Source organism: Aulostomus chinensis, chromosome 23, assembly GCF_037954235.1.
Source record: "Aulostomus chinensis isolate RoL2024-O1b breed Wild chromosome 23, RoL_Achi_v1.0, whole genome shotgun sequence".
Lineage (NCBI taxonomy): Eukaryota > Metazoa > Chordata > Actinopteri > Syngnathiformes > Aulostomidae > Aulostomus > Aulostomus chinensis.
In genome coordinates this window covers 16,161,301-16,186,928 of record NC_141342.1, presented here as the reverse complement: position 1 = coordinate 16,186,928, position 25,628 = coordinate 16,161,301, and the positions used below count along the sequence as shown (strand labels likewise).

At 42.5% G+C, this 25,628-nt stretch overlaps 1 protein-coding gene across 4 annotated transcripts in view; it reads left to right on the top strand.

Annotated features, from left to right (window-relative positions):
* chst15b (carbohydrate (N-acetylgalactosamine 4-sulfate 6-O) sulfotransferase 15b) overlaps window positions 1-14,468 on the top strand; it is a 40,787-nt gene extending 26,319 nt beyond the window's left edge. For all 4 annotated transcript variants that reach the window (XM_086194452.1, XM_086194453.1, XM_086194455.1 and 1 more), the window contains exons 4-8: window positions 4,550-4,693; window positions 7,933-8,089; window positions 9,691-9,847; window positions 11,432-11,579; window positions 13,847-14,468. In XM_086194452.1, the coding sequence (XP_086050578.1) occupies window positions 4,550-4,693; window positions 7,933-8,089; window positions 9,691-9,847; window positions 11,432-11,579; window positions 13,847-14,040 (800 nt within the window). In that variant the 3' untranslated portion in view covers window positions 14,041-14,468. The remainder of the gene's footprint in view (window positions 1-4,549; window positions 4,694-7,932; window positions 8,090-9,690; window positions 9,848-11,431; window positions 11,580-13,846) is intronic.
* The last annotated feature ends 11,160 nt before the right edge of the window (window positions 14,469-25,628 follow it).

Genomic DNA, 25,628 nt, shown 5'->3' with positions numbered 1-25,628 from the left:
ACCAAAAACTATTCCCGCGTTCTGTTTTTTGTTGTTGTTTTTTTTTTTTACATTAAAGGCCAGGTGGATGTGGGTCCTGGATGATTCAATTCTCCCTGAGGCACACACACACACACATCCCACTGCAATTAACCGGGAAATGAATATTCAACACCCATCCTGTGCCGTGCAGGAGAATAAACGGTTTATTCTCTAACTGAGACTTGTTAGCGTCAAATTTACAGCTGTTATGGTGTGTTTACGATCTTTCGTGACTCTCCCGTTCGCCATTTTGACTGATAGTCGCCCCCTCCCAGCCTCACCCCTCATGCGCTTTGTGTTTAAACCGCCGTCGTCGCCTCACCAAAGAAATGTACCCAGTCTCTATCCACAGATGGCTGAGCTCACGCGGTGACGGCGCTCATTAATGTCTCAACAAGGATGCAGAGGGATCCTAATGAACAGGATTTCATCTGTGACATAGATTTGTCTCTCAGACTTGTAAAGACCTGCACCATCTGATCAGACCTCATGTTGATCATGTTTCTGAAGACTTTCCACCTACAGTTCTTAACACCCCCACGCTTCTTAGAAGACAAAAAAAAAAAAAAAACCCAACAAAAAAGTTTTTAAATTACATTTCAGAGAAAATGTCGCTTTTATTTATTTAGACAGCAAATCATTTTAGGGAATACTTTCCAATTTAGCTGTAAATTACCGCCGGCGTACTGCAGCGATGGCGCCTGGCTCTCCTGGAGTTTGAACAGGTGGTAATATGTCATTTACTCAAACAAAGAGATAAACCCTCAAACTGTCATGGAGACTTAAGACATCTGGTCGCTTCCGGAGTGTGACGTTGATGTGGAAAAGAAACCATCACACCAGCACAGATGGGGGGTATTTAAGGTCAAGAAAGACATGGAAGTGAGACTAATCATTCAACATCAGCAGAAAATCAGAATGAAAACCAACCCAAGTTTCACTTCGTATCTTATTGCTTTGTTGTTATATGTGAGTCACAGCGGACTAAATTTAATGTATTTTTTACTCCAATAAAAGATGATACATAATCTTCCTGTGAAGCCCTGGAGGGGACGTGAAGAGTAGAAAACACTAAATGGTTTTGGGTGGGGGGAAAAAGTACTCTTCAAGATACTGCAAAAGTTTTCATCGAAGTCTTAAATCAAAGCACTGGAGCCCTCTCACTCTCTCTCACACACACACACACACACACACACACACACACACACACACACACACACACACCCCTACCTGAGGGAGAAATTCATTGATTTTTATTTTGAGATTGGCCTGAAATTATATATGTTATATATATAAAAAAGACATCATGGCTTTCAGATAATTGAAAGACGTTTGAAGAGAGACCCACTTTTTTACTCTGACCTCACGGCCTTGGCGGAGTTAATTAAGAATAAGCTGATGCTGAATTGATTAAGTGATAACAGATGTCTGGAACAAAGTAAACTTGCCAAATCCTCCTCTGTGACTCTTCCATTCAGGCCAAAGTGACCAAGAAATACAAAACTTTTTTTGGGGATCTTGCACAATTTGTTTTCCACCACTGATCCCCCCCCCCCCCACACCCCCGCCACCTTCGCCATCATTTTCCAAAGTAATGAATCTATTCCGTGGAAGAATTGCGTAGGAGACGGGCACATAGACCGAAAAGTTGCAAAGAAACCACTGCAATTTAACATTTATTTGAATGGCGTCAGGACTAGACCTTCATTATGCCTGAGCGAATAAATATAAAAGTAAGATTATAATAAACAAAAAAAAAATGATAATAGAAAAGCAATTTGTTGCACTTTTTTAAGAACGTCATTAACAAAGCCTGGATTTGTTAGTTTGCATTTTCACTGAGTTGTTCTGTTGCAATCTCGTTATCAGGCTGTGGCGCTGAAGTAGTCGCAGCAGAGAAATATCTGGAGCTCTTCTCGCTAATCAGATAAATATATATTACTTTGAAGGGTCTCTCTCTATTTTTCAACTTTGTCAGTAGCTATATATATATATATATATATATATATATATATATATATATATATATATATATATATATATATATGCACTACATAACCAGTGATGGATCATTTTTCTAAAACCCTGAACTGGGCCATTGTGGGTGGCTGCAGCCATAGGTTACTCATTCATAATGTCAGGAACACAGCAGCGAGACGGAGCTGCACATCAGTCGGCCCTGAACTGGGACTCACCTCTGATGACTCAGCCGCAGTTTATTTGAAGGAATTCCTAATATCCAGCAGCTATTACAATAATCTATCCTGTCTGACATCAGGGGCAGGGGCTCGTCCAAGGCGGGCACTGGTGATTCAATGGGCGGTCCGGCACACCCATAATTCTGCCGGGTTCTTCAAATACCGACATGCTTTTCTTGTTGTCTTTTATAACTGAAACAGCCGTTACGGCTAATGAATAATGGAACATCTTCCCCGGCTCAAGAGACAGGAGTGAGTGAGTGAGAGTGAGAGTGAGAGAGAGACAGACAGACAGAGAGAGAGAAAGACAGAGACAGAGAGAGACAGACAGAGAAAGAGAAACAGAGAGAAAAGAAGACGACGTGAAGAGCAGCAGTTAAACTGAAGGGCAGCGATCTGCCTCTCGACTGACGGCTCTGTTCAAAGTCAGTTGCGATTACACAGAAAAGGAGGCAGATTAGATGACTTGAGCTGAAAGACGTGGACATGCAGTATGTTGATAATCTCATAATTCTTCTTAAAGAACAGCAGCTGTGCTATCGCATCAGCGCAGAATCACCAGGACTCAATTTGCATGGTGATTTCTCTCTTCTGCTCTGCAAAGACTGATATACATTTTTGTTTCGCCTCCAGCGAGCCGTTTAAAAATGACTTCCGTGATTTTTAATAATTTCACACGCACTAGTTTTTTTTTTGGCATTATACTTGTTGGTGTTGCTCCATATACTGTTGGCCACCTTTCTTGGTAATTTCATCCAAATTCTCACCGACAGTCACCGCATTTCTTTCTGAAGTTCATCCAGTCCCTAATCTCTCTTAGAGGCGTCTTTTCTTTGTTGTGTTCACTCGGAACTGATAATGATTTGCACCTCATGACGCTGGTGGATGTGGAGGAGTTGTTTGTCTTCCTTTTCCTGCCTGGTGCTTGTGTTTTCTGCAGCTTTTGCAGCTTTATCCCACTTTAGCCCCCATGTTGCCTCTGCCAAGGAGGTAATGTTTTTGGTACTGGTTTGTGTGCAGGATTATATAAAAAAAACTATTAGCCTGATTTTCTCCGAACTTAGAGGATGGAGCACGAGCCAAGGAAGAGCCAGTTTGTTTATTAATAATGAGCCTCTGGCAAATAGGACACTTACGGTTTTTTCCTCAATTTTGTGGAAACTACAAGATACATCACCATGAAGAAAAAACAAAAATGCAAGCACGTGTCATAAGAAAAGTTCAAACAAAATGTGCAATGTGGAGCATATTTGGATAGAATTGGACATTTTTACGGGGGGGGGGGGGGGGGATCAAAATATGCTTTTTTTGTGTTTGTTTGTTAATCAGAATATCTCCAAAAGCCAAGACGGGATTCTGATTACATTGTTATAAAATTTGGTACAAAGATAGATTATATGTCGAGGAGCAAGTGATTAATTTGGAAGTTATCCAGATCGTACTGTAAATCCTGGATCCCAAAGACTGATCTCGGCCAGTGGAGGGATGTGGTTGTTTGTGATATTTTGCTCCATGGCGGAGGTGTACGCTCTCAGAGGGCCTTCTGGCTCCTCATCCCATCATCTTCACTGCCACTCTCTCATTCTCTATATTCCTCCTAGAGCTCTCCTTTGACACTCTAAATTCAAATGGTCCTGTTTTGTATTTGTTTCATTTCCCTTCAGGCTCCACTCAGTCGATCAGTTGATGTGCCGTCTAGCTTTTTTAGGGGAGTAGTTTCAGTCACAGGCAGATGTGTTCGCCACATTCAGAACCCTTCCAAATATGTAAATAAATAAAGATGAGATTGTTTGAAAATTGTGTGATGCTTCATTCAGATCAAAAAGCACAAGGATTAAAAAAGAAAAAGCCCCTTAGTGCGACACGCCGGCGCTATCACACCTAGTATATTTGTGATGGTTGTGGATGAATAATGATGCAGCCCCGGCGTTTGGACAGGATTTTTTTCCCTCCTCTCTTTTAAATCGTGTTTTCCTGCTAACTACAGAGAGGTGTTGTACTGCGACACCAGAGCTACCTCATTATCCCTACGGCACGGGTACTCAAGTCTTACTCTCAAATCTCCACAGCTACCTTGTAAATTGTAATTAGACCACAGCGGCTCAGACGGCAAACACATTCACCAGTATTTACATGTCCCTGAGACTTTACTGGAAACAATGAAAACCGAACGGAGGGTTCCGGATTTGAATTTGATTGGGTTGTTGAGCACTTAGATGAACGACTACAAACAGTAACTTTTAAGAGAGGACACTATCTTTGCTTCTAACCAGATGTAAAATATCCAAGAGATGAAACAAGCACACTAACACACACACGTCTTCTTCAAGGTATCATCCGACTCAGCGAGGGCTTCCATGATCGCTATCCCGTGGAGGACTACCTGGACCTGTTCGATCAAGCCACCTATCAAATCCAGGGCAACCTCACAGCAAATGCCAGCGGAACACCGAGCCAGCCAAACATCATCATCGGTAAGCCCAAACGATAAATACTCCATGGAACTCCATTGTAATTTAATTAAAGAAAACAACAACAACACCAAAAAAAACCAATAACACTCAGTTGCAGTTTCATTCATCACTGTCAGATGGATTATTAATTTATCTGTGTGATTTATTACATCACCAAGAGCACTCATGGTTCAGTAATAAACCTTAGTCGATTAAAAAAAACATTTAATTTAAGAACACTTAAACACGGCTGGTTGAGGCAGATGGCCGCCGACTCTAAGCAAAGTTCGGCTCATAAAAGGCAGGTTTTCCTCAAGTACTTTGGTCTCATGAGGTGGTTTGGTCCTTCTCCATATGTGAGTACCTTGGGGAACTTCTGTTAGGAACTGGCGCTTTATACATGAGATCAAGCAGAAATCACTGGCTTCATAAACCCAACCGAATGTGATGCAACCAGACCTATTATTTATTTAATATCCAGCCCCATGGATGTTGTCTGTTCCAGATAATCAGCAAACTATTTAGTCACGAAAAAGATTCCTTTAACTTTTAAACTCTTGCATCTAACAGGATTTCTGAGAGAGGATTGAATACCACACAGAAGGAAAAAAAAACATTAAAAACTAAATTCCCTTTTCCTCAGCCCTCTTTTAGTAATGAGGTTGACATTTCAGACATAGAAATCAATTTGTTATGTTGCAGTCATTTTTTTTTTTTAACCGTCTAAATATAGTTTCCACAAACTGTCAGTGGTTGGAGAGTCCAACTTGTTTTCTGGGAGATTAGTGGAACAAGTGTGCTCCCCTTTGCACAGCAGTCTTTTTGTTCTCTTTCGACTATGTCCCAGTTCTTCATTAAGCACTTTGGAGCTCTACATTTACATTTATGAATGTGGCTTTTATTCAAAGAAATGACTGAATAAGACGCTGCTGGAGGCTGCAACGTACACGGAGCCCGTCGCTGGTCCGGCTTTCATTGTTTTTCTCGAAAACTTTCAAATGCAAGTGAAGCGACTGTTGAGGATGACGTGAAGCAATTTGATGAAGTTTCCTTTTGAGGCGCAGCAAAATAATCAGGGCTGCAAATCGTCTGCCGACTGTCATCCTCGGTTCCCGTCGCAGTGAAGGAAAGAATTAGCATGCCAGTTGCAAGCCTTCTATTCAGCAGTGATGACACAAGGTGAATCTTTAACGTTGTTGTCATTGCAAATGGAACAAAACGATGGGGAGTAATTCAAGCATCAAGTGTCTGGATGGTGAACTCTGAGTGAACAAGGTAAAACCCAGCGCTGTTTCTTTGACGGGGCTGCTGGTAATCTCTTGCATTATCACCAATTTTCATTCCCTCGTCAAAATGACAAAGGGAGCTCAGACACCGAGATACAAATGATGGCATGTTAGTCCTGGCTAATCAGAGCCATCGGCACTTTTCGTCACACACGTATTTCCTGCTCAGTCCTATCTCTTCCGTCCTGTTCTGTCAGAGTGACATATCAGAGGACAGCTGCAGTTCCGCTCCCACCGCTACATCCCGGTGGTTACTCAGGTCATGTATCACGGCTCTGATCTGTGAGCGGGAACGTGGCCTGACAGTGCTCGGCGCCCTCGTCAGGCTGCAGCCAATAGCACTTTGCTCAGGGTGACCTGACACTTGCCTGGAACTTCACTTGTAATCTCCCTTCCAATATTACAAAGCCGCTATTAAAGCAGCAGGTAGCGAGGCTGAAACGCACGGCCTCGCTGCAGCAGCCACTCTCACTCAAGGAAGTGATGGAGATTTTTCGGAGAAGCAGTGGCTCAGGGGTACGGAGAGAATCGAACAGCTTAATATTTCTGGACTTCCCTCTGCTTCCCTTAGACACTTCACTCAAGTGTTGTAGAAAGGAATCTTTTTGCAATAATATCCGCTGTGGGGTGGAAGAGTCTTCCTCTATCTGCATTTCCTGCCCCCAACCCCCTTTTTCCTCCATCCATCTTTGCCTTTTCTTGTCGTCTAAGGACACTCTCAAAGAGTTGCTCTGCTGCAAAGAAAAATGATTTAAGTTTTAACAATAGCCTTTTCACACTGGACTGAGTTGCTGCATTGAGTGCAGCTTAGCATGCAGCCCTGTCTTGTTTCCCACTTTAAATAAATAATCCTCATAAGGGGAGGAGTGTGCCAAAACCCTGCTCAGTATTCACACCATGCCCTGGGAGAGCGCAGCAAGGTGCAGGCCTGTGGCCAGGATCCCCGGCTTCTGACTCTCTTCAACTGCCAGCCAAAACCAAGCCGCTGTGAGGCCACAGCGCTCTGGCTCTGCCATTTGTTTGCCCTATGATTGCCTCTTCCCTCTAAGCTCTTTTAATGGACACGTAGACCTTTAAATAGACTTGATCACAGTGTGGAAGGCATAACAGCATTAGCAGTGATTCTGTCACTCTCACCGTCATCACAGAAAATAGGAACCCGGCTATCCTGCCTGTCTCCGAGGGAAATGAGGCAGATAAGGCTCGTGTTGTGTTCCGACCAAATACATCCCAGCGTTACTTCAAAGAGGATACGAAGATAATGAAGGCACAGACAGACTAATGAATCCTGGATATCATTTCTCAGTGCGGTCTGATAAAGTTCCCGCTCTTGAATAGTTTGAGAAACGACCTCCTCTGACTGATTAGGAGCGCCAGTGATGTCGCCATGCGAATTACAATCACGCAACAATTTCTCTCACCACTGGATATGTATTTGTGTATTTGCGCCACAGTCTCTCATTTAATGGACTTAATGCATGTGTGTTGGTAATATCTTTAAACATCCAGTGTTAATAAACTAATCTGGGAACCATTAAAGAAAAAGTAGATAACTTCACGCCACAAAACTCTCAGTGAAAATTGGATCTAAAAACAATGTTTGTAGTACAAACACCCTGAAACGTTTTCTTACTTGGAGGTGCTTGAAGCAGTTTATTTCCATTTTCCTCCCACTTCCCTCTATATTTTCTGAGTCAACATCACTGGAAGATTCTGTTAACTATCGTGTTTTTGAAGCAGAAAACTCCTCAGCATTCAAGTTTTTGGGCAGTCGGTCTCACTTTGATTCTTTACTTTGCGCCTCGTGCTCTAAAGGTTTCTTTAGTGCTGCTACTTCTAATTAAAACAAAACCAGGAAAACAGTTCAAATCGGTTTCTCCATTAAAAATAATGCATCTTAAATTCTAACAGGGTTTGAGTCTCTGTGAGAAGTGTGTTTGCTCGTGTTTGAACCATTACCGGCGCATTTTGCAGGAGAAGCCAGCGCGTCCACCATGTGGGACAACAACGCCTGGGTGTATTTCTACGACAACACGACAGAGGGCGAGCCTCCCTTCCTCATCCAAGACTTCGTGCACGCCCTGCAGCCTGATGCCCGCTTCATCGTTATGCTCAGGGACCCGGTGGAAAGGTAGGAGTCATCTCCCTCATTTATAACAAGAGTTTCGGTGCAAAAATGTCAGTTAAGACGCCGACATGGCTGCTGGTACTAGCAAACAAATACCTGACTACACAGAAGATTCACTTCTTCTCGCTCAGTCACAACCGTTTCATTATGCCTTTCTGATATACCTGCTAGCTAGACCTTCTGTTTAGGTTACCATCTGCTGTTCAGGTTGACTTTTTAAACACGGTCCCTATAATTGTCTCTGTCAGATGCAATCAAAGCAACTGCGGGGGAAATGAATTGCATGCTAGACTCATTTAACGTTGCCGCTTTTAGGCATCATAGACAAGCCTGGCATCTCCTCCGACTGTTGATTATGTCTCCTCTCCACAGACAGATGGGGTCAGAGAGGTGTTCTGTTCTCCAGGTTGTCCGTCTTATTCTTGTGCACCTTCCTCACCTTAATACCGCGGGAGGGCCTTAAAAGAAATTCCTTCATATTTCCTCACTTGGACTCGCTTTTCGCTGTAACTAGCTAATTGCGGCAAACTTTCTAATGCCATTAAATGATGCCGTTTTATATGCAGAATGGCAAAGATTCACGTTCAAAAACACCTTTGTAGCTATATCCAATGCGAACGTGTTGATTTAGCATGACACAGAAGAACATATTTGAAGGATGTATACTGCAACTGCACCAGTCGGCTTAATTCAGGCTGTCTTCAGTTGTGTGGGTCCACCATGTTGGAATCAGGGCTCTGCTCTGAGGGGGGTCACGCCATCTGTTGCAGGACTCTTTGCGCTCCTCGTCTCCACAGATCATCCAGTCAGGATTACGGCTGTACAGCATGTGAGTGGAGGTCATGCTGCAGAATTATTTTAGAACAGATGACACACCTCCCTGGAGTGTATTGTGTGGTGGGCAAGCATTTGCCAGGATTGAAGAGGCCATTCATTCTGACCAAATCCAACACACATTCTGCACCCTAGTTTTTGTGTTTTTCTGCACTTTTCCACATCTGAGAAATGGCTTTTTTGGCTGCAAGTCTTTCACAAACACCACTTCTGACCAGACCTCCCCAGATTGTTAGATGGGCGGCGTACCTGAGTCCTGCTGCTCTCTGCCAACTCTGAGCTGATGGCGCCGCTGGACATCTTTCAATTTCCAAGGAAAGGCAGCTTGATTGGTCTTTCATTTGCTGCCCTCCTTGGCTGACCGCTGATTTTTCCGTGTCTTTGTGCTTCTGTCAGAGGAACTTGGGCAGCACATCTGGAAACATCTGTCAGCTGTGAAGTTTCTGCCCATGACAGCTCTCATTTTCACAGCCTCAAACACCTTGAGACTTGTTGCTCTGCTCCCTCCTGTCACTTCATCAGTTCTTGTCAACTTCACCTCAGTTGACGCAGTTTCTCCAGTTCATTTTTGTTTTTACTTGTTGCTTTGTTGTTCTCCAGCATCTGTTTGGTATAAGCATACGGATTTTAAAAGACAAATCTGCCAAGTGTTAGCATTTCAGGAAGTATGTTTAATAGCCAGGCTTAAATCTTTGTAGTAGAAACACTATGGCTCTTAAAACGTAATTGTCTGTCCTGTTTGCTTGCTGGGTGTCTTTGTTGTCTTGCAGGCTGTACTCAGACTACCTTTACTTTGGTACTGCCAATAAGTCTGCAGAGGATTTCCAGGAGAAGGTGTCCGAGTCGCTGCAGTTATTCGAGGGGTGCCTTACGGAGTACACAATGCGCTCCTGTGTGTACAACACTACTGTCAACAATGCCATGCCAGTGAGTGTGCCCCCCCCCCCCTCCCAGCTTTTGTCTCTCAGCCCTATAGAACTCAGTACATTAGCTGGTGGGGAGAAAGGAGTGAAAAAGACAGACGGAGTGAAATCCACACTTCATTAGGGCATGCTAAGGCTTGCGGGACAGAAAGGGATTGGCAGCGCTGTTTAACCACTGCAGCATCGAGAGCCTCTCTTTGTGCTTGCAAACCGAGTTTCTCACTGGTGTGAACTTCCTTATTCGTACTGAACAAAAAGAAAAAAAGACTAAAGTTCAGTGTCAGGCTGTGCATGACCCCAGAATCTGAGCCCTTGCCAGGTTTATCCCAGTGGCCAGGGCCAGACGGGCTAAGAGGGAGGAGGTGAACGTATTCAGAGGTCCGCCTCCTCAACTGCTGCTGAAAAGCGCTACGGCCCTCTGGGAGCGTGCTCACACTCTACCACTGGCCTAATTGCCCATCCACTAATATCTCACCAGAGTTATCAGACCATGTTAAAAGGGTTACAGCTGTCCTTACAGTGGTCCCTCGCGTCTGTGACTCCTCGATAAAGCTTCTAGAACTCAGAACACGGCCCGGGCAGAAAATCAACACCGGCACCAGACTATTCTCTTCACTGTTGTCCTGAGTTTCATTAACAGAGGAAAAGTTGCTTGTTTGGTTTGTAATCATCGGTTATGAAAGGCTGTTAAAGAGAGAGAATTTAGTTTTGGAACACCTGCAATTCTGCAGCAAGTACCGCCATAAGTCCACTAGGTGGCACTAGAGATCACACACTAACTGAAATTGTGAAGTACATCAAATCATGCTTGCTGCAGATGTAAAAGATCTGATCACGTGGAGTCCGGTTACGAATGTTTTGCATTCAGCGGCGAAGATATAAAAATCAACTACCTCACCGTGGCAACACACAGAAAACTCTGTCGTCACAGTAACCCACCACCGCGTTTCAAAGAATTTGACAATTTTTTTTTTTGTTGTTGACACAAGGAAGCCAACATAAAAGTGAAACAAAGCATGCCATTTCCTTTTGCCACCAGATGGCGCTATGACCTGTCCGCCCCAAAATGTAAGGCTCTCTTCCTTTGCCCATTTTGCGCCGTTTTACCATGTTTGGTAAAAATCTGTATCATCATTTTTGTGTGTGTGTGTGTGTGTGTGTGTGTGTGTGTGTGTGTGTGTGTGTGTGTGTGAAATCCTGACAGACAGTGCTCCCGTAAGCAAAACCCCCTTGATGTAACTAATTGTTTCCTCACTGTGTGAAGTTAAGAGATATTATGGAGAAATGGAAAAAACCATCGTATGAAGTGAGTATTGGGCCCACGGCGAGTTACGGTGCAGGTCTGTGATTCTGGAGGAAACACCGTCTTTCCCAGATCCCTCACAGGATGACAGCACATGTTGAAATGCCCACATGGTGCCCAGCCGACTGACTGTGGGAGATGAAAGCTGGTGAAATTCCCTCCCTCTGTCTTTCCTTATAACTCCCTGATCATTTCCACTAAGCAGTTTAACCAAGCATGCATGTGGTCCTCTCTGCTGAAGGGGAAAATTGAACTCTCACATTGATTCTGTTTTGTTTACCGCAGGTCAGACTGCAGGTTGGCCTGTATATTGTATATTTGCTGGACTGGCTGACCGTCTTCAGCAGGGAACAGATTCTGGTCCTGAGGTTGGAAGACCATGCGACCAATCGGAAATACACAATGCACAAAGTCTTTGATTTCCTTAATTTGGGTGAGTGAGCTCGTGTGTAGCCATTTCCTCTGTGGTTTCTGATCAATAGAATAAAAAACAGATTACTGAAGCCAAGGCTGTTCGAGATTATGAAAGTAACATTGAATGCATGCCATCATTAGCGCTCTAATCTGGAACAGCACTGGTGTCAACGCCTATAAAATTGATCAGCTATTGCAAAATGTACAGACTGAAAACAGAAATAAGAAGTGATGTATAACATGTGAGGTTGCTTAAGCAAGGCTGATTCCTCCAAGTTAATGGGCCGATATGGCATCAGGGTAACACGGTACAGCGTGGTTCAGTACCTGGAGCTGGAGTACACTGTGCCATCAAGATCTAATGCGACTAAACACGCTGAAGAGAACAATCCAAGGTGAAGAAGAACATGTTAAAATTCAAACAAAAGCTGCATCGCACCTCCCTCCCTGCTCAGCCTTTTGTCTGGCGACAGCTAGTCAGTCACAGTCTGTATTCCAGCTACAATCGTCCACAGGGAGAGCTAAATAACTCCAGGGAAATAATGAGAATTGCATGACCTTTTAACCTCAACTGCACAGCAAATGAAAATTCTTTTGATTCCAATCCTTAATTCATGTGCAGACTTCTGACAAAAGTAGATTTAATTTCCTTCAGATATATAGTCCTGAACTTACTTCACCCCTCCATACTTTCAAAAGTGAAAGCCTTTCCCTGGTGTAGAGAATGCAAATGGTAACAGGCCGGCGTATGTGTGCAACAGCAAGCCCTACACCTTTATAATCCCATCAGTGAGCCCCCCTTACTTCTGTCTCTCTGGTTCATCGCACAGTTTAACTGCTCCAAACCTCCGACTTGGCTCTTCAAAGGGCTGCCAACACCAGCCAAGGTGCAATTACCTCCGAGAGACGAGGCCCTGTGCTCTGCTGTGCAGTGACATTTCAGACTTTTTTGGGGGGGGGGGGGGGGGGGGGGGCTGTTTCACACATGCTCTGCAATCCTGAACATATCTAGACATTACCCACAGGAGCTGTGAGCGAGAATGTCTGAATCAGACTTTACAGTTCCCAGCAGCGCCCTTGTACAAAGTCCCTGTAAAGTCCAAATGAGCACACGTGTAAAGTGGAGCAGGCCACTGTCTTGAGGATTCAAGGCAAGCTAGTGGAGGGGATGATGACATTCCAGTCATGTGACTAAATACAAAAAGATGATGGTGAAGCAGAAGGGTCATTTCTACAAAGATGCAGACGAATACACTGAATAGATGGGATAGACCAACAACGAAATTGTCGATTCAAGGAACAGCACAGTGCCGTCCTCTGCAAGTAGATAATTCAGAGTCTGTATGCACAACTTTCAGTAAACAGTAAATGGACGCCAGCAGCAAACTGATGTCTGTATGGCAAGACTTTAAAAATGTCTAGAAGTATCTGAAGAAACTCACAGCACAAAAAAAATCTACTGGCGAGGTTATTTTACTTACTGGTCTTTCTGTTAAGCTTGGTGTTGTTGGAGGCAGGTGGACCCAAACATGTAGAAAAGCCCAGAACTAAACTAAACTAAAGTCAGGTTTAACACAAATAACTGAAAACTTCACTTACCAAAAACAAAACAACAACAACAACAACAACAAAAAACACAGGGAGGAAATTAGGTGAATGAACAAACGAACCAATCAGTGAAAGTGGCAGCTAATGACACACTGAACAACAGGTGGTAAAACCTGCACTAACAAACGAACAAGACACAGGTGCGTGACTAGGACAAGAAAAAATAAAGGTGGGTAACGGACAAAGACAGGAGGTGTAAAGCACACAAAGACACGGGGAAGTGTTTACAAAGTAAAACAGGAACTGGGTAGAAAATAAGGAGTAATGTGCAACAATTCAAAAACCGTCAAACGGTAGTACCACAGAATGTCCAAACTGAGTCCGCGTCTAAAAATGAAAGATGACACAATATTGTGACATCAGACGTCTCCATCGTGGTACAGTGGGATGCAGCATGGCCGAGGCTATACATCTGCATCATGTCCTGCCTCCTGCATGCTCTATTCAAGTGCAATGCCTGGAATAACCCAGAGCATCTCAAGTGGAGCGTACCAAACCCGGACAACCTCCTGCTGCATGTGTGAAAAGGGCAACTCCAGAAAAATGTCTTCACCCAACCCTCTTGATACTAGCTGGAGTTCGTGTGAGAAAACAACCAAATTCTGTTTTGTTTAAATGTGTAGCAAAGTGACCCAGAAAGAAGTGATTTGAGAGACATGTTTGTGTGTGTTTTAACAGGGCCACTGACAAAACAAATAGAGTCCCAAATCACAAGAAGTCCCGCATCAAACACCCGGAGACCGGCAGACAAAAACCTAGGACCCATGCTACCCATCACTAAGGAGATCCTGAGGGATTTCTACACGCCGTTCAATGAGAAATTGGCCAAAGTGCTGCGGAACGAGTCCTTCCTCTGGGATTCGAAACTCTGAACATCACCCTCTCTTATTATAACAAAAAAAAAGTAAAACAACCACTGACATGTCAGCTAGTCCATCTGTCTGATAGTTTCATCTCTCTTAAGTGCCCATGGAATTTTCCCTTTTTTTTTTGTAATTTAAATTATTTTTAAGTTATAAAAGCAGAGATGAATCAAAGATAGAGAAGCACAAGGCAGTGTGGTGATGTGTGTGTATGTCTGCGTGTCTGTGTGTGAGAGAGAGAGTAAAAGAGAGATCTTGACAGTTCCTGATTGTTTTTGTGACCAGATGTACAAAATTCAATAGAAATTAAAAGTGAATTCAGTGATATTAAATATTGTATTTGCTTGTGTTGTCTTTTTTTTTTTTTGGACTGATTTGATTAATTGAATCTACCATCCAGATCTGAAAAAAACGTGTTGTCCATTAAAATAAAAATTAAAGTGTATCCATGCAGACGCTATCGTGTGTTAGTGAGAAATGTCTCCATAGCAACACCTGCGACAAGACCAGGAGAGATTAGTTCAACGACAGTACCCTCTAGTGGCAAATCTACGTAGTTGCAAGTTTAAAATGTATTAATTCAGTAACATACTTGAAGTGAAAAGAATGGAACAAGTCCTTTCGTGTATAGCAGTTGTACCACACTGGTTTACTGATATCATTTCATATCAGGGGATGAAAGAAATCCAACTGAAGTATTTTTCTGTTTCTCTCTCTTTTTTTTTAAATACATATGAATTGTCATTCCATACAAGAACACAACAAAACGTCAGTCAACAGCAATCTACTCCAAGTAGTAGCACAAAATAAAGAGTAAAAATATACAAGGTAAAAAATAATCCTTTTTTTCTACAGATGTTTAATGGCAGACAAGTTATAGTAATTTTCAATCTCTCTCTTATCACAAATACTAAATAATGAGTGGCAGACAAAATTAAAAATTAGGGTAAAAAAGGCACTTAGCAACTGAACCAAAGAATTTTTTAAAATATTTTAAAGAGGGACAGAGCTGATAAGGCTGTGTAATTAACTGTAAATTGACCAAAACCAAAATTTAGAGCCTCACGTTGATTTTATCTTGCTCATATCATTTCATGACCTGTTTTGTGACGTGCTTGTGACATGTGGAAGGTTTGTGGTGGTGCAGACGAAAGAAGCAGGAAGGAAATGAGGAATTAAGATGATTTATTATGCCAAAATTTAAAAAAAGATAAACTCAATTAGGGAAACTGACCAAACACTAGGACGCAAACTAGCTCATCAGACATGAAGAACTACAGGATCTGGCAATAACTGGATTTCCATTCAACTATACTGGAATTTTTCTGAAATTTGGGAAAAGAAAATGTGCATTTATGTGTGGTTAAATCCACAACGGTTCTGCAAATATTGGGAGTAAGTAAGAAAGTACCACAAAAAACAAATCATCACTCCAGCTAAGTTCTGCTAACCGCTAACCATCACACGACAAAGGCGGGAAACAGGCACATGCGAGAAGTGACATAGAGAATCAAACAGGAGCGGACCGCAGCGGGGAAACTACAGGAATCTACAGCGTGAAAAATGACAAACGAAAAGAAACAAGGAACAAGAGAGAGACTGTCCATAAAGCAAATTCAACAGAAACAAAGTAGCATAACTGTTTTTCTAGCTTTAATAGTTCAGCACATTTAAAGGTCCTACCATGTCAGAGAACAGTGAGGTACAAACAAATACAACGAAACATCTGTCGGCAATCACAACAGACCGAAAACTTTGAAATAATTGTGGGTTTTTTTTTTTCCCTGACAGGTAAATTATAATGAGGAATAGATGAAAGGCCATTCGGTATTTTTTTTTTTTTTTTAATCAAAATGAACATTGCTTAACGAAGAGTGGAGAAATATGACAGGCTGGAAAACTGTCGCAATCTCTTCCATCCCCACTAGAGGGCAGAAAAGTATACAGTTGCAATTTGGACTAAAGGTATTTCGGAGCCTACTGCAGCAGCTTAACATAAAGCGACATCACCAGAGAGGATTCAGTAAAGACAGGTCTGCGTTCCGGTGGCCCCTCTCACCAGAATAGACCCAGAGAAGCTGCACTCATGCAGATGTAGGGAATGATGTCAGATCCTATTTCTTTTGTTGTTTCCAAAGTAAATGCAGCTCTGTGGTCTGCACGATCTGGAGATGCCAGCAGTGTCGAGGGCAAACAAGAAAAATCAAGACAATCTGACCCAAGGAGGTGGAGAGACAGAGAGAGAGAGAGAGAGAGAGAGAGAGCAAGAAAGAGAGAGAAAGTGTCAGAGAGAGAGAGAGAGACAGAGAACAAGTGACTGCAAATCAGATGCATATTTTGTTGGAGTTGGACGGTCCATCTGGCCGGCTGCAGTCGCTCTGCTTCAGTGAGAGCCTCTAATCAACCTCACTATCCCTGGAATTCACAAATATTATCGAGGCATCTCTTATCCTGCTCTGTGCTGTATCACAGCTCAGTGACTGACAGGAAACTGGACGACTGCTGAGAAAACTGCCATTTTTCACAGGTTTTTTTTTTTTTTTCCCCCTCAATGCCTCTGTTAAACGCTGGCCTCTGTATGCCAACACTGAAACTCGTTCTGGGAAATGATTTTTCTTCTTTAGATCTTTTTTTTTTTTTTTTTTTTGAATGCCTCTTGCCCGAAAAAATAATTCAGTTAAGCAACACGTGGATCTATAATGTAAATACAGAGCTGATATTTGGCATCTAGGTTCTGAACCTCATCACTTCCCACACGGATACTCTCAGATCAGCACAGCAGAGACTGGGGAGGGATGAAAATAAACTTTGCCCAGGGGGAGGGAGGTTGATTTGGAGCCTTGGAGCTGGGTGCATGTGGAGGAGGAGCTTCTGAAATGCTATATGAGCAGAAGCTAGAGTGTGCAGGGGTTGCAAAAGAGCAGCACAGCAGCAGAATAGCAGAGCAAAGGGCAGCCTAGTCCTTGAGGAAAATACAGTATCAGTGCAAAAGAAAAAAAAAAAAAAAAAACACCTCCCAGTATATTGCGAGAGAGGGGTAATCCTGACCCAGCAATCTATTTGTTTAAGTAAGTACAGAACTGAAGAAAATGGAAATGTTTGAATTACTATTTGGTGACAAATTAAAGGGAAAAAAAAAACCCAAACGTTTCTGATCAATGTGTTTTTGTCACACAAAAATGACAGAAAAAAGCTGGCTGCCTCCCTCTGTAGGGATGAATGTCATTCTTGCAAAAGATCATTTTCATCTATTGCAGCACTTTCATATACTTGTCACCTAGCTGTATTTGTAACAAAAAAAGAGAAATGTTTACGTCTATAAATCAAACCTACACTGTTGCCCTTTAACGTTAAAGGTACCCTTTGTAAGTCTGAAGCACCAGGTCATCTTGTAACACCACTTTTTACCTCAAGAGGCGATATTGCAGCACCAAGTTAAACTGGCTCTAACGATGTCCTAACTTCATCTCATCTCTTGCATCACTGCTAAAGCCCACCATCCCCACCATTAGTGGTGAGGGCGCATCGATCCGCCTGTGTTGCTCCTGCTTCATGTGCCTTCACCCCATTGCTAATTGCTTACAACATTAGTGAAAGAGTTCATTTTTTTTCATACGCTGCCCTCTGTTGGTTTGGAGTGTGAGATGCTAGTTGCAAATCAGGCTCCAATTCATGACCCTCAAACATGAAGCCAGAAATGCGTCACTGTTCCTTTGAGCCTTCTCGCTCGGAGCTGGGGTTTATTTTGAAACAATCCGAACACATTATCCTTGAGATATAACACTAGTCAACTAAAAACGCTCTCTGACTCTGTGGCTAAGACCCTCATCCCTGCCTTCATCACCTCATGCCTGGATTACTGCCCTGGAGTCCCGTCATGGGTACCAAGCAAAGCCCTGGATGAGCTCCAGTGTGTGAAGAACTCAGCTGCAAGACCTCTCACCAGCAGCGAGTTCCAGGAGCACATCAAACCCCCCCATCCACCCTCACTGGATACCACTCAAGTCCCATATCTGCTACAAAATCTGCCACCTCCTCCTCAATGTCCTTGCCCCTACCCACAACAGCCTGCAAACTTTTGGGCCAAGATCCTTCAATTATTCTCCTTTTTACTCTTGAGCCCCCCCCCCCCCACCACCAAAAAAACCCCCTCATGTTTATTACCGTAGAATGCAAGAAACCAATTGCGGTTGAGCTTTGACAACCACAGACAAGGTGGCCAAGATGACCACATTGTTGGTGTTCATGTTGGGTTTGTTGACAAAAAAGAAAAAAAAGAGAGAAAATAACACTAAATGTATCCTCTATGGAACAAAACCCTCGCCAGCTGTATGACTAAAGAGTTTCAAAGACGCATCGTGGGTCCATTAAAACGATTACATGCGGTAGATACATGTCAGTACTCTTTAAATATACCAAAAAAAAGTTTATTAAGGTATTAAACATCAATCTAACGGCCCATGTGCTCTTCATGAGAGAACCTGCTCTCATACTGTCACCTCCTCTCTTGGTGAGAGGAGTCAGCTGAGTTGTTTTTGTCCCTGCTTGGTCCTCCTGCTTTAAAACAGAAGACGCCAGCAGGATGACAGCGGAGACGCGTGATAAGTCGAAGCGTTTCAGGTCCCATTTAAGGAACTCGTAACAGGCGGCAGGTGAGAAACTTCTCCCCGGGTCTGTCTCGTTTCTGCCAGGTCGGCTAAACTTTGAAGACCTCTCCCACTATGTTCCTCATCAGCTCCTCGGCTCCTCCTCTGTATCGCAATATTTATTGCATATGGCCATTTTTCAAGTCATGAAAATCTAATCTTAATATGGACCTCCTTTCTTTCCTAGGCAATCCCCCATGTACAGGATATTTGACCTTCACCGTCAGGGTCAAACTATTGTCAATACTGAAAATATAGTCATGAAACATTCCTGAAATCTTGTACCCAATTTTTTTCATGCGTAATTCCATGAATGTCTGCATAAACACCGGGAGAGAAAACTTCATTCTCTATGGGGAAATGCATCGTTTAAAGATTCCTGTGACAATGTTGAAGAGGTTTAGCTTAAAATGCATTAAAAAAGAAGGCTGAAAATGTCCCGATGTCTCACTCCTGCCCCATGTTTGAAGATAACACAGTATAAACAAATTGTTATGCATTATTTTCCACTGCTATGAGAGGGAACGCTTGTACCTCTTTTTTTTCTTGCTCATTTCAAACAAAGTGAGAAAAATCCTCTTTTAGCTCTGTATCCCATTGTTGTCAAAGATTAATGAAGTGGTTTTTTTTCCCCCTTTATTTTGGTGATAAGAGGAAAAAGAACGATCGGGGTAAACAACGTTATGCAGAAACCATTTGCAATAAATCATGCTAATTGAGTTCTCTGATAGCCCGCCAATTACATTTCAAGAGGCTGCGAGTGCGGCGGCCAGTGCCCACTGGTGATGCAGCCACGGAGGAATGCAGGCAACAAACACATCTTTGTTAAAAAAAAAAAACCAAAACAAAACAAAACACAAAAAAAAACCTGTGGCATCAATTTGGTGAAGTTTGTTTGAGGAAAAAGAAAAAGTACTTAAAAAAAAATTTTAACCTGAAAGTTCTGAATAGTCTCTTTACTTCCTAACATTTGTAGGATATTAAGGGCTCTGCCCATAAACATCTGTTTGTGATATAAAGTGCTATGCAGTTTTAAAAGAGGAAAAGAAGAAAAAAAACACTTTTAGACACATATTTGAGAAACAGACATGGTGGCCAGGCAGGGCCTCCATACAGTTACACTACATCCATAAGATGCTGCTATTGTCTAACAGCTTGCAGCTATTTTCGTGTTTTTGGCCAGTTTGTTTTTTCCGAGCGCTTGAGAATCCAAGAAACGGACGGTTCCTTTTGAAAGGACGTACCACCGAGTCAAATCTCAAATGCCTGCCTTGATTATTTATCTCAATTCCTGCGTTTAAGCTTTGGAAAGCCTCCATATGGCTGAATGTACGACTTTGCCTGTTTCTATTAGAGCCATTCATTAATAATAGAGATTGCCCTAAACCAGATGATTCCTCTTCCTTTCCTCTGTCCTCTCGGGCTTCTAATGGCCCAGCAGTTCTATCATTGTTCCAACAGGGTTCAATGCATCCAGGGTCATTGCTCTGCATTAACTCTCACCTCAGACTCCAGCCAAGCATTTCACAACAAGGACCGTACAGAATTCTAATGTGGATACATCTGTGCATTTCCTCCCCTTCTGCCAAATATCCTTAAGGGTGCCGGTTGACCTGCTTTACATGAGTTTCCTCTGTTGCAGCTGTATTGTGTAATTGCTGCACTGAATAAACCTGTTGTTTTCAATAATATTAACAAAAATATCAAAGACAATATGAAGGAGAGGATGAAATAAAAGCTTCCACATTCCCAGATGTGTCACAGCTGAATGTTGCACTCATTACGTTTGATTGTACTCATTCACAAACTCTTGGTTCCACAAAAGATAGATTAAAAACTTGTTATGAGAATAGAACATCTGGTTTGTTTTCGATCAAGTCCAGCTGGAACGTCTCTCATCACGCCGAATGTAGACGAGGAATTAGAAACACAGGTGTTCAGGAAGGGAGGAAGCTGTGGGCGGCGGTGCATCAGGATCCAGGCCACCGTGTAGTAAAACTGACATTGTTGTCGTTGAGCAACTTCAGGTCTAAATGGGTGTGAGCTTTTCCATCACTAAAGACTCTCTAAAGACAGGACATACTCAGCAACTCCTTCTAAGCCACAAACAATAGTAAATGGTCCGAAACAGTAGGATTAAAGAATGTGACAAATGTAATAATTTAAGCAGGGATCATAAAATACCGATCATAACTGAAAGGAGCCAATGCAGAGAGAATAAAACCACAGAGGCGGTTGCAGTCGATGTAAAAGACAGATGTAAAAAAAAAAAAAAAGAAGAAGTTTTGAATACTTATTACATTTAAAGCCTGCCTTGGGGAAAAAACACAGCAGTTCCACCAGATATGACAAATTTGTTTTGCCAATTCAGATTTTCAAGCAGATACGGAGAAGCATTAGCATTCATTCGTTTGAGTGATGAATGCAGGTCGGTACTTAAGTTTCCTTTTAGCCGTTCTGTTCAACTTCTGAGGCAAAGTTGATAAATGCTCCAGTATGTTCACCAGCTAATTGCTAGATTTGTCCGTGCCATCTGACGCATTCAGAAAAAAGAAAACGGTTTAATTCCAGGGTCCAAAAAAAACACTTATAAGTGCCAAAACAATGAAGCTAGAGGGCTCCAAAGAGCTGCAGTGCCCAGTGATAATTCCCTGTGGTTCACCACTACCATTGACCTCCTTTTTACATAGTCATTTGATCCATTGTTCAAGTCCTCCTCCAGCCAAAAATGTGTTTTTTTTTCCTTCTTGTTCCTACAGTTAAAAGTTTGTGATTTACTGTGTTGAAAGATGAATATGACACTAGAAGGCTGTTTCCACATTAATTGGTGTAACACTTTTCCTACGAGTCTGATTTGTGATATCACAAATATTTCAGAAGCTGATTCTGGTCCAATTTTCAGAGTACACAGGTTTAATGTGGAACATGTGGAACACTGAGGATGGTCCTGACAGAGGAGTTGAAGACGTCTTGTGTCCAGCAGTTGCACATGCGAAATCAGAAATATCTGTTCAGCATAATCATGTAATCTGGCACGATAGAAGATTATAACTGAGACATATTTTACTATTTGTAAATATGCTTTTTTATTCATAACATTATACCTGCTCCAGTACCTCTGAAATATCTTGAAGGAAAGGCTTAAACTCTCTCTCAAACATCCACTGGGACTTGAGGATGAAGTGAAAAGCATTTTGGGGGTAAAAGGTCACGGTCACCTCACGTGTGTGTGCAACATCTCAGGAACACCATGATGGAGTTTCTCTAAATTAGCCACAAATTTCCACTGGGACTCGAGGATGAAGTGAAATGAGTTTGGCGGTCAAAGGTCACCGTCACCTCACATAAATGCGATATCTCTGGGCCGCCTTGAGGGAATTTCCTCTAATTTGTCACAAACGTCCACTGGGACTCGAGGATGAAGTGAAATGAGTTTGGCGGTCGAAGATCGATCGGTCACCGTGGCAGCCGTATGTCACAGAAGCAAAGGACCATGGTGCAGCGCTCCTAGCTGTCTCTGGGTAAAAACTGAATAATTCAGAATGTTGTGTTATTCTCTATCAGTCATTCACAATGTTTGTAAAAACAACATCTTACTGACTGGATGACCTGAGCATGCCTCTTATTACATGAAAGACATCTCAGCTGTCTTTAATATCTGAGCCAGATGTTTACTTGCAAAACATATGTATCATACATAAAACAAAAGCGCTATCACCTGGTAAATGGTGAGGAATCTGAGTCGAGTTATAAAAAAATAACTGTCATTCAAGATGTGATTGATGATGTGAACATGAAACATTTGTATTCCACTTTGTATCAGTCTGCTGTGTTGGTTTTGTCTTGATTGATACACACACATCAGGTTTCCCGACAGCCAAACACAAGCGGACACCGACTTCTGCAGTCAAAACATACTGTTCTGCATGCCTGCAGCTCTAGAAAATGACCACCACATGGTTTCCATGGACACAGGAGAAATGTTACCAAGATTAAACATCAGCCTTTAACCTCTTCCAGTGTCCTGTTTATAGTTTTGAATAAAAGGACCAAAGCTCTGATAAAACAAAGGCTATTTTTAAATCAGTTTCTATGTGCTGATGTATCAAATTTATTCCATCAACTACACGGTCAGTTTCCCTCAAGTGTAGCCAGCTCATCCTCACACTATTATTCAGCCTCTCCTTCAAGGCTGGACAATACGTCAATATATAAAAAATACTAAAAACTCTGATGTAACATATCAGAGCTGTTTTGTAATGTAAAGTGGAAAGATGTTTTTATGATTTGTATGACAAGATCAAGATGGAGCGGTTTTCCAGTTACAGTAACAAAACCAGCTTCTACATCTCCTATTTTTACATCTTTACTAACTCTAACTTAAATAGCGACATCAACGATATCATCTCTGATAGTAAATTCAGCGCGATTGGCTGTCAGTGTTTATCAGCGCGAGACGAACACAGATTGTAAACGTGTGCTTCAAAGTCATAAATTTCAAGGTTGTAACATATGCCATGTTCTGGTTCTATAAATGTGTCACATTTCATTTTCTTGGATGAATAAATAAGAGAGACAAAATAGGTTTGTCATTCAGGTGCCAAACTGTTTTTTTTTTGTCCTCAATGATCTCTTAACATCAGCGTTCATTAGATTTATTGGTTTACACACCACTTGGACACACTCAAGGTTGAATTTGATCGCAAAACGTATTTGCATGCATTTTAATCTCCACTGCGTGTACGGAGTGCATACAAAGTCCATTAAAAAGTGAAAGGACTTGTCATTTTAATCTCTCACGTTGCATATACTGATTTGTGTTGAGTCATTGTCCGATGTTCTTTATCCCCATTTAATCTCTAGCTACTTTCTCGTCCTGTCTTGCTGAACTGTACAGAACCATTATGCATCACTCTTTCCACCCTTAGACTGTCTTTATTAAGCTAGTGGCCTTTTTCATCAATTATAAACTGGCGGAGCAGCAGCAGGGAGGTATTTGCTACTTGAGCCTCGAGTCTGTCACTCCAGGCACTGACGTCCAATTAAACAGAATTCAGATGGGATTTCCCCGCTTTTCTCCTCCAGAGATTACGGGTGTTCCTCACTGAGAGCGACAGCTACTTTGACAACATCCTTGCCTGAAGCTGCTCCACCGTCTGGTTAGTGACTATTTGATCCTCCTGCTTCAGAAGCTTTGACGTTATCGGACTTCTACAAGCCATTTTTAGAGCCTAAAATGTCTACCTTGTAACATCTGATCCACACCTTATGGATCAAGCATCCGTCCATCCATCTGTGCATCCATCCGTCCATCCTTTCCCAGCTGTCATTGGGCGGGAGGCAGGATACACCCTTAACGTGTCGCGCTTCCATGGCAGGGCCGACACACAGAGACAGGGAACCATCCACACTAACACCTACGCTCAGTTAGTTAAGTAAGTCAGTCTCCACTCAACTAACTCGCCTGGATTTGGTGTGAGGAAGAAAGCTGGAGCACCCAGTGAACCCACAAACATGCACACTCCACAAACTAACCACTGCACCATCGTAACCTCAACCTATTGGACACGAGTTGGAACTTACAGTGACAGTGGAAACATCCCATATGACAGTAATTCCTTGGAATGTCAGGCTGATCTTATCCAAACCTCAAAGTTTTGTTTATAACTGTCTGTTGTGCACAATGGGCAGTTTAGGAAAATGTGAATATTTGTTTGTTATGGGGGGGGGGGGGGGGTTTACAGGGATACAGGCACACAGATGCTCTCATCAGGAAGGCTTATTTAAAAGACAGGGAAGTGCTTAGGAGCTGTGAGACCCTCCCCACATCATTAACCGTTTGAAGACTGTGTCAAACATCTGGAGGCAACCTAGAGTTGTGAATGTTCTAAGGTAAAATCTTGAAATCCTTTCCGGCTGTTTCTGACAGTCAAGAGTTAGTCAAGAGAAGAGGTGGGCGAAGCGTGAAGCCTTTGTAACTGGCAAAAGACTCCTCCAGCCTCCAGACGATTTGGGGGATTATAGCCTCAGCATCCTTTCTCCTCCATCTTAGTGCTATTAACGACTGATTGCCCCTCAACATCAGCTATGTGTAATGAACTGGTGAATTTAAATAGGGGAGTGTCCAGGCCGGGCACCAGGCTTGTTAAGAGATAATTTCCTGTGCCTTAGTTTGTCTTGCCTGAGGTTGATGAAATGTCAAAAGCTGTACTCATTAGTTGTGTGAATTCTCCGTGGATTCCCTCTTCTCCTTATGACTAAGTCTTTTAAGCCCAAGGGTAGACAATTCTCTGCTCGGCAAACTCGGACATAACACTTTTATTGTCTTAATTTTTGTAACCATTTCAGAAATCTTCGTTGTATCATCATATGGTTTGGTTTTATTCAGGAGTGTTACTGGTTGACGCAGCGTTGAATCACACTTGTGTCATCCAGAGCTGCTTCATGTTTGTGAGCGTGAGAATGAGAACAGTCGGGCCTGATGTGATCGGCAGTGACACGCAGGTTCTTGTGTTGGAACACGTCTGGATGCTCCACGGTGAGTTTGTGGAGTTAAGCGACTGCTGAGGCCAAAAAGGCCTCGGCTCCAACTACAACAGCCACGGCGTGACGAGATACAGTGACAGAACAGGTTTAAAACTATTGATGCAGTTTTAATAAACTATTACAGCTGGGAAACAGAAGAGGTTAGATGACTGCTACTATTTGTCTGAAAACTGATATTTTATGCCGGTTTGGACCACATGGATCAGGAATCTTGCCTCCGTCTCTCCTTTTTGGATGCAAAATAGAAACTAGAAAGTAGTCCCTAAGCTGATTCCCCCCGCAGCAAAGAGAAAACTTTCCTCTGGTTAGAGCAGATGGAGTGGGAGGAGATGGGAGAAGAAAGCAGATCCTGAATGTGTCAAAGTATGTTTCCCAGAGAGATTTTTATTCCTATTTCACATCTAC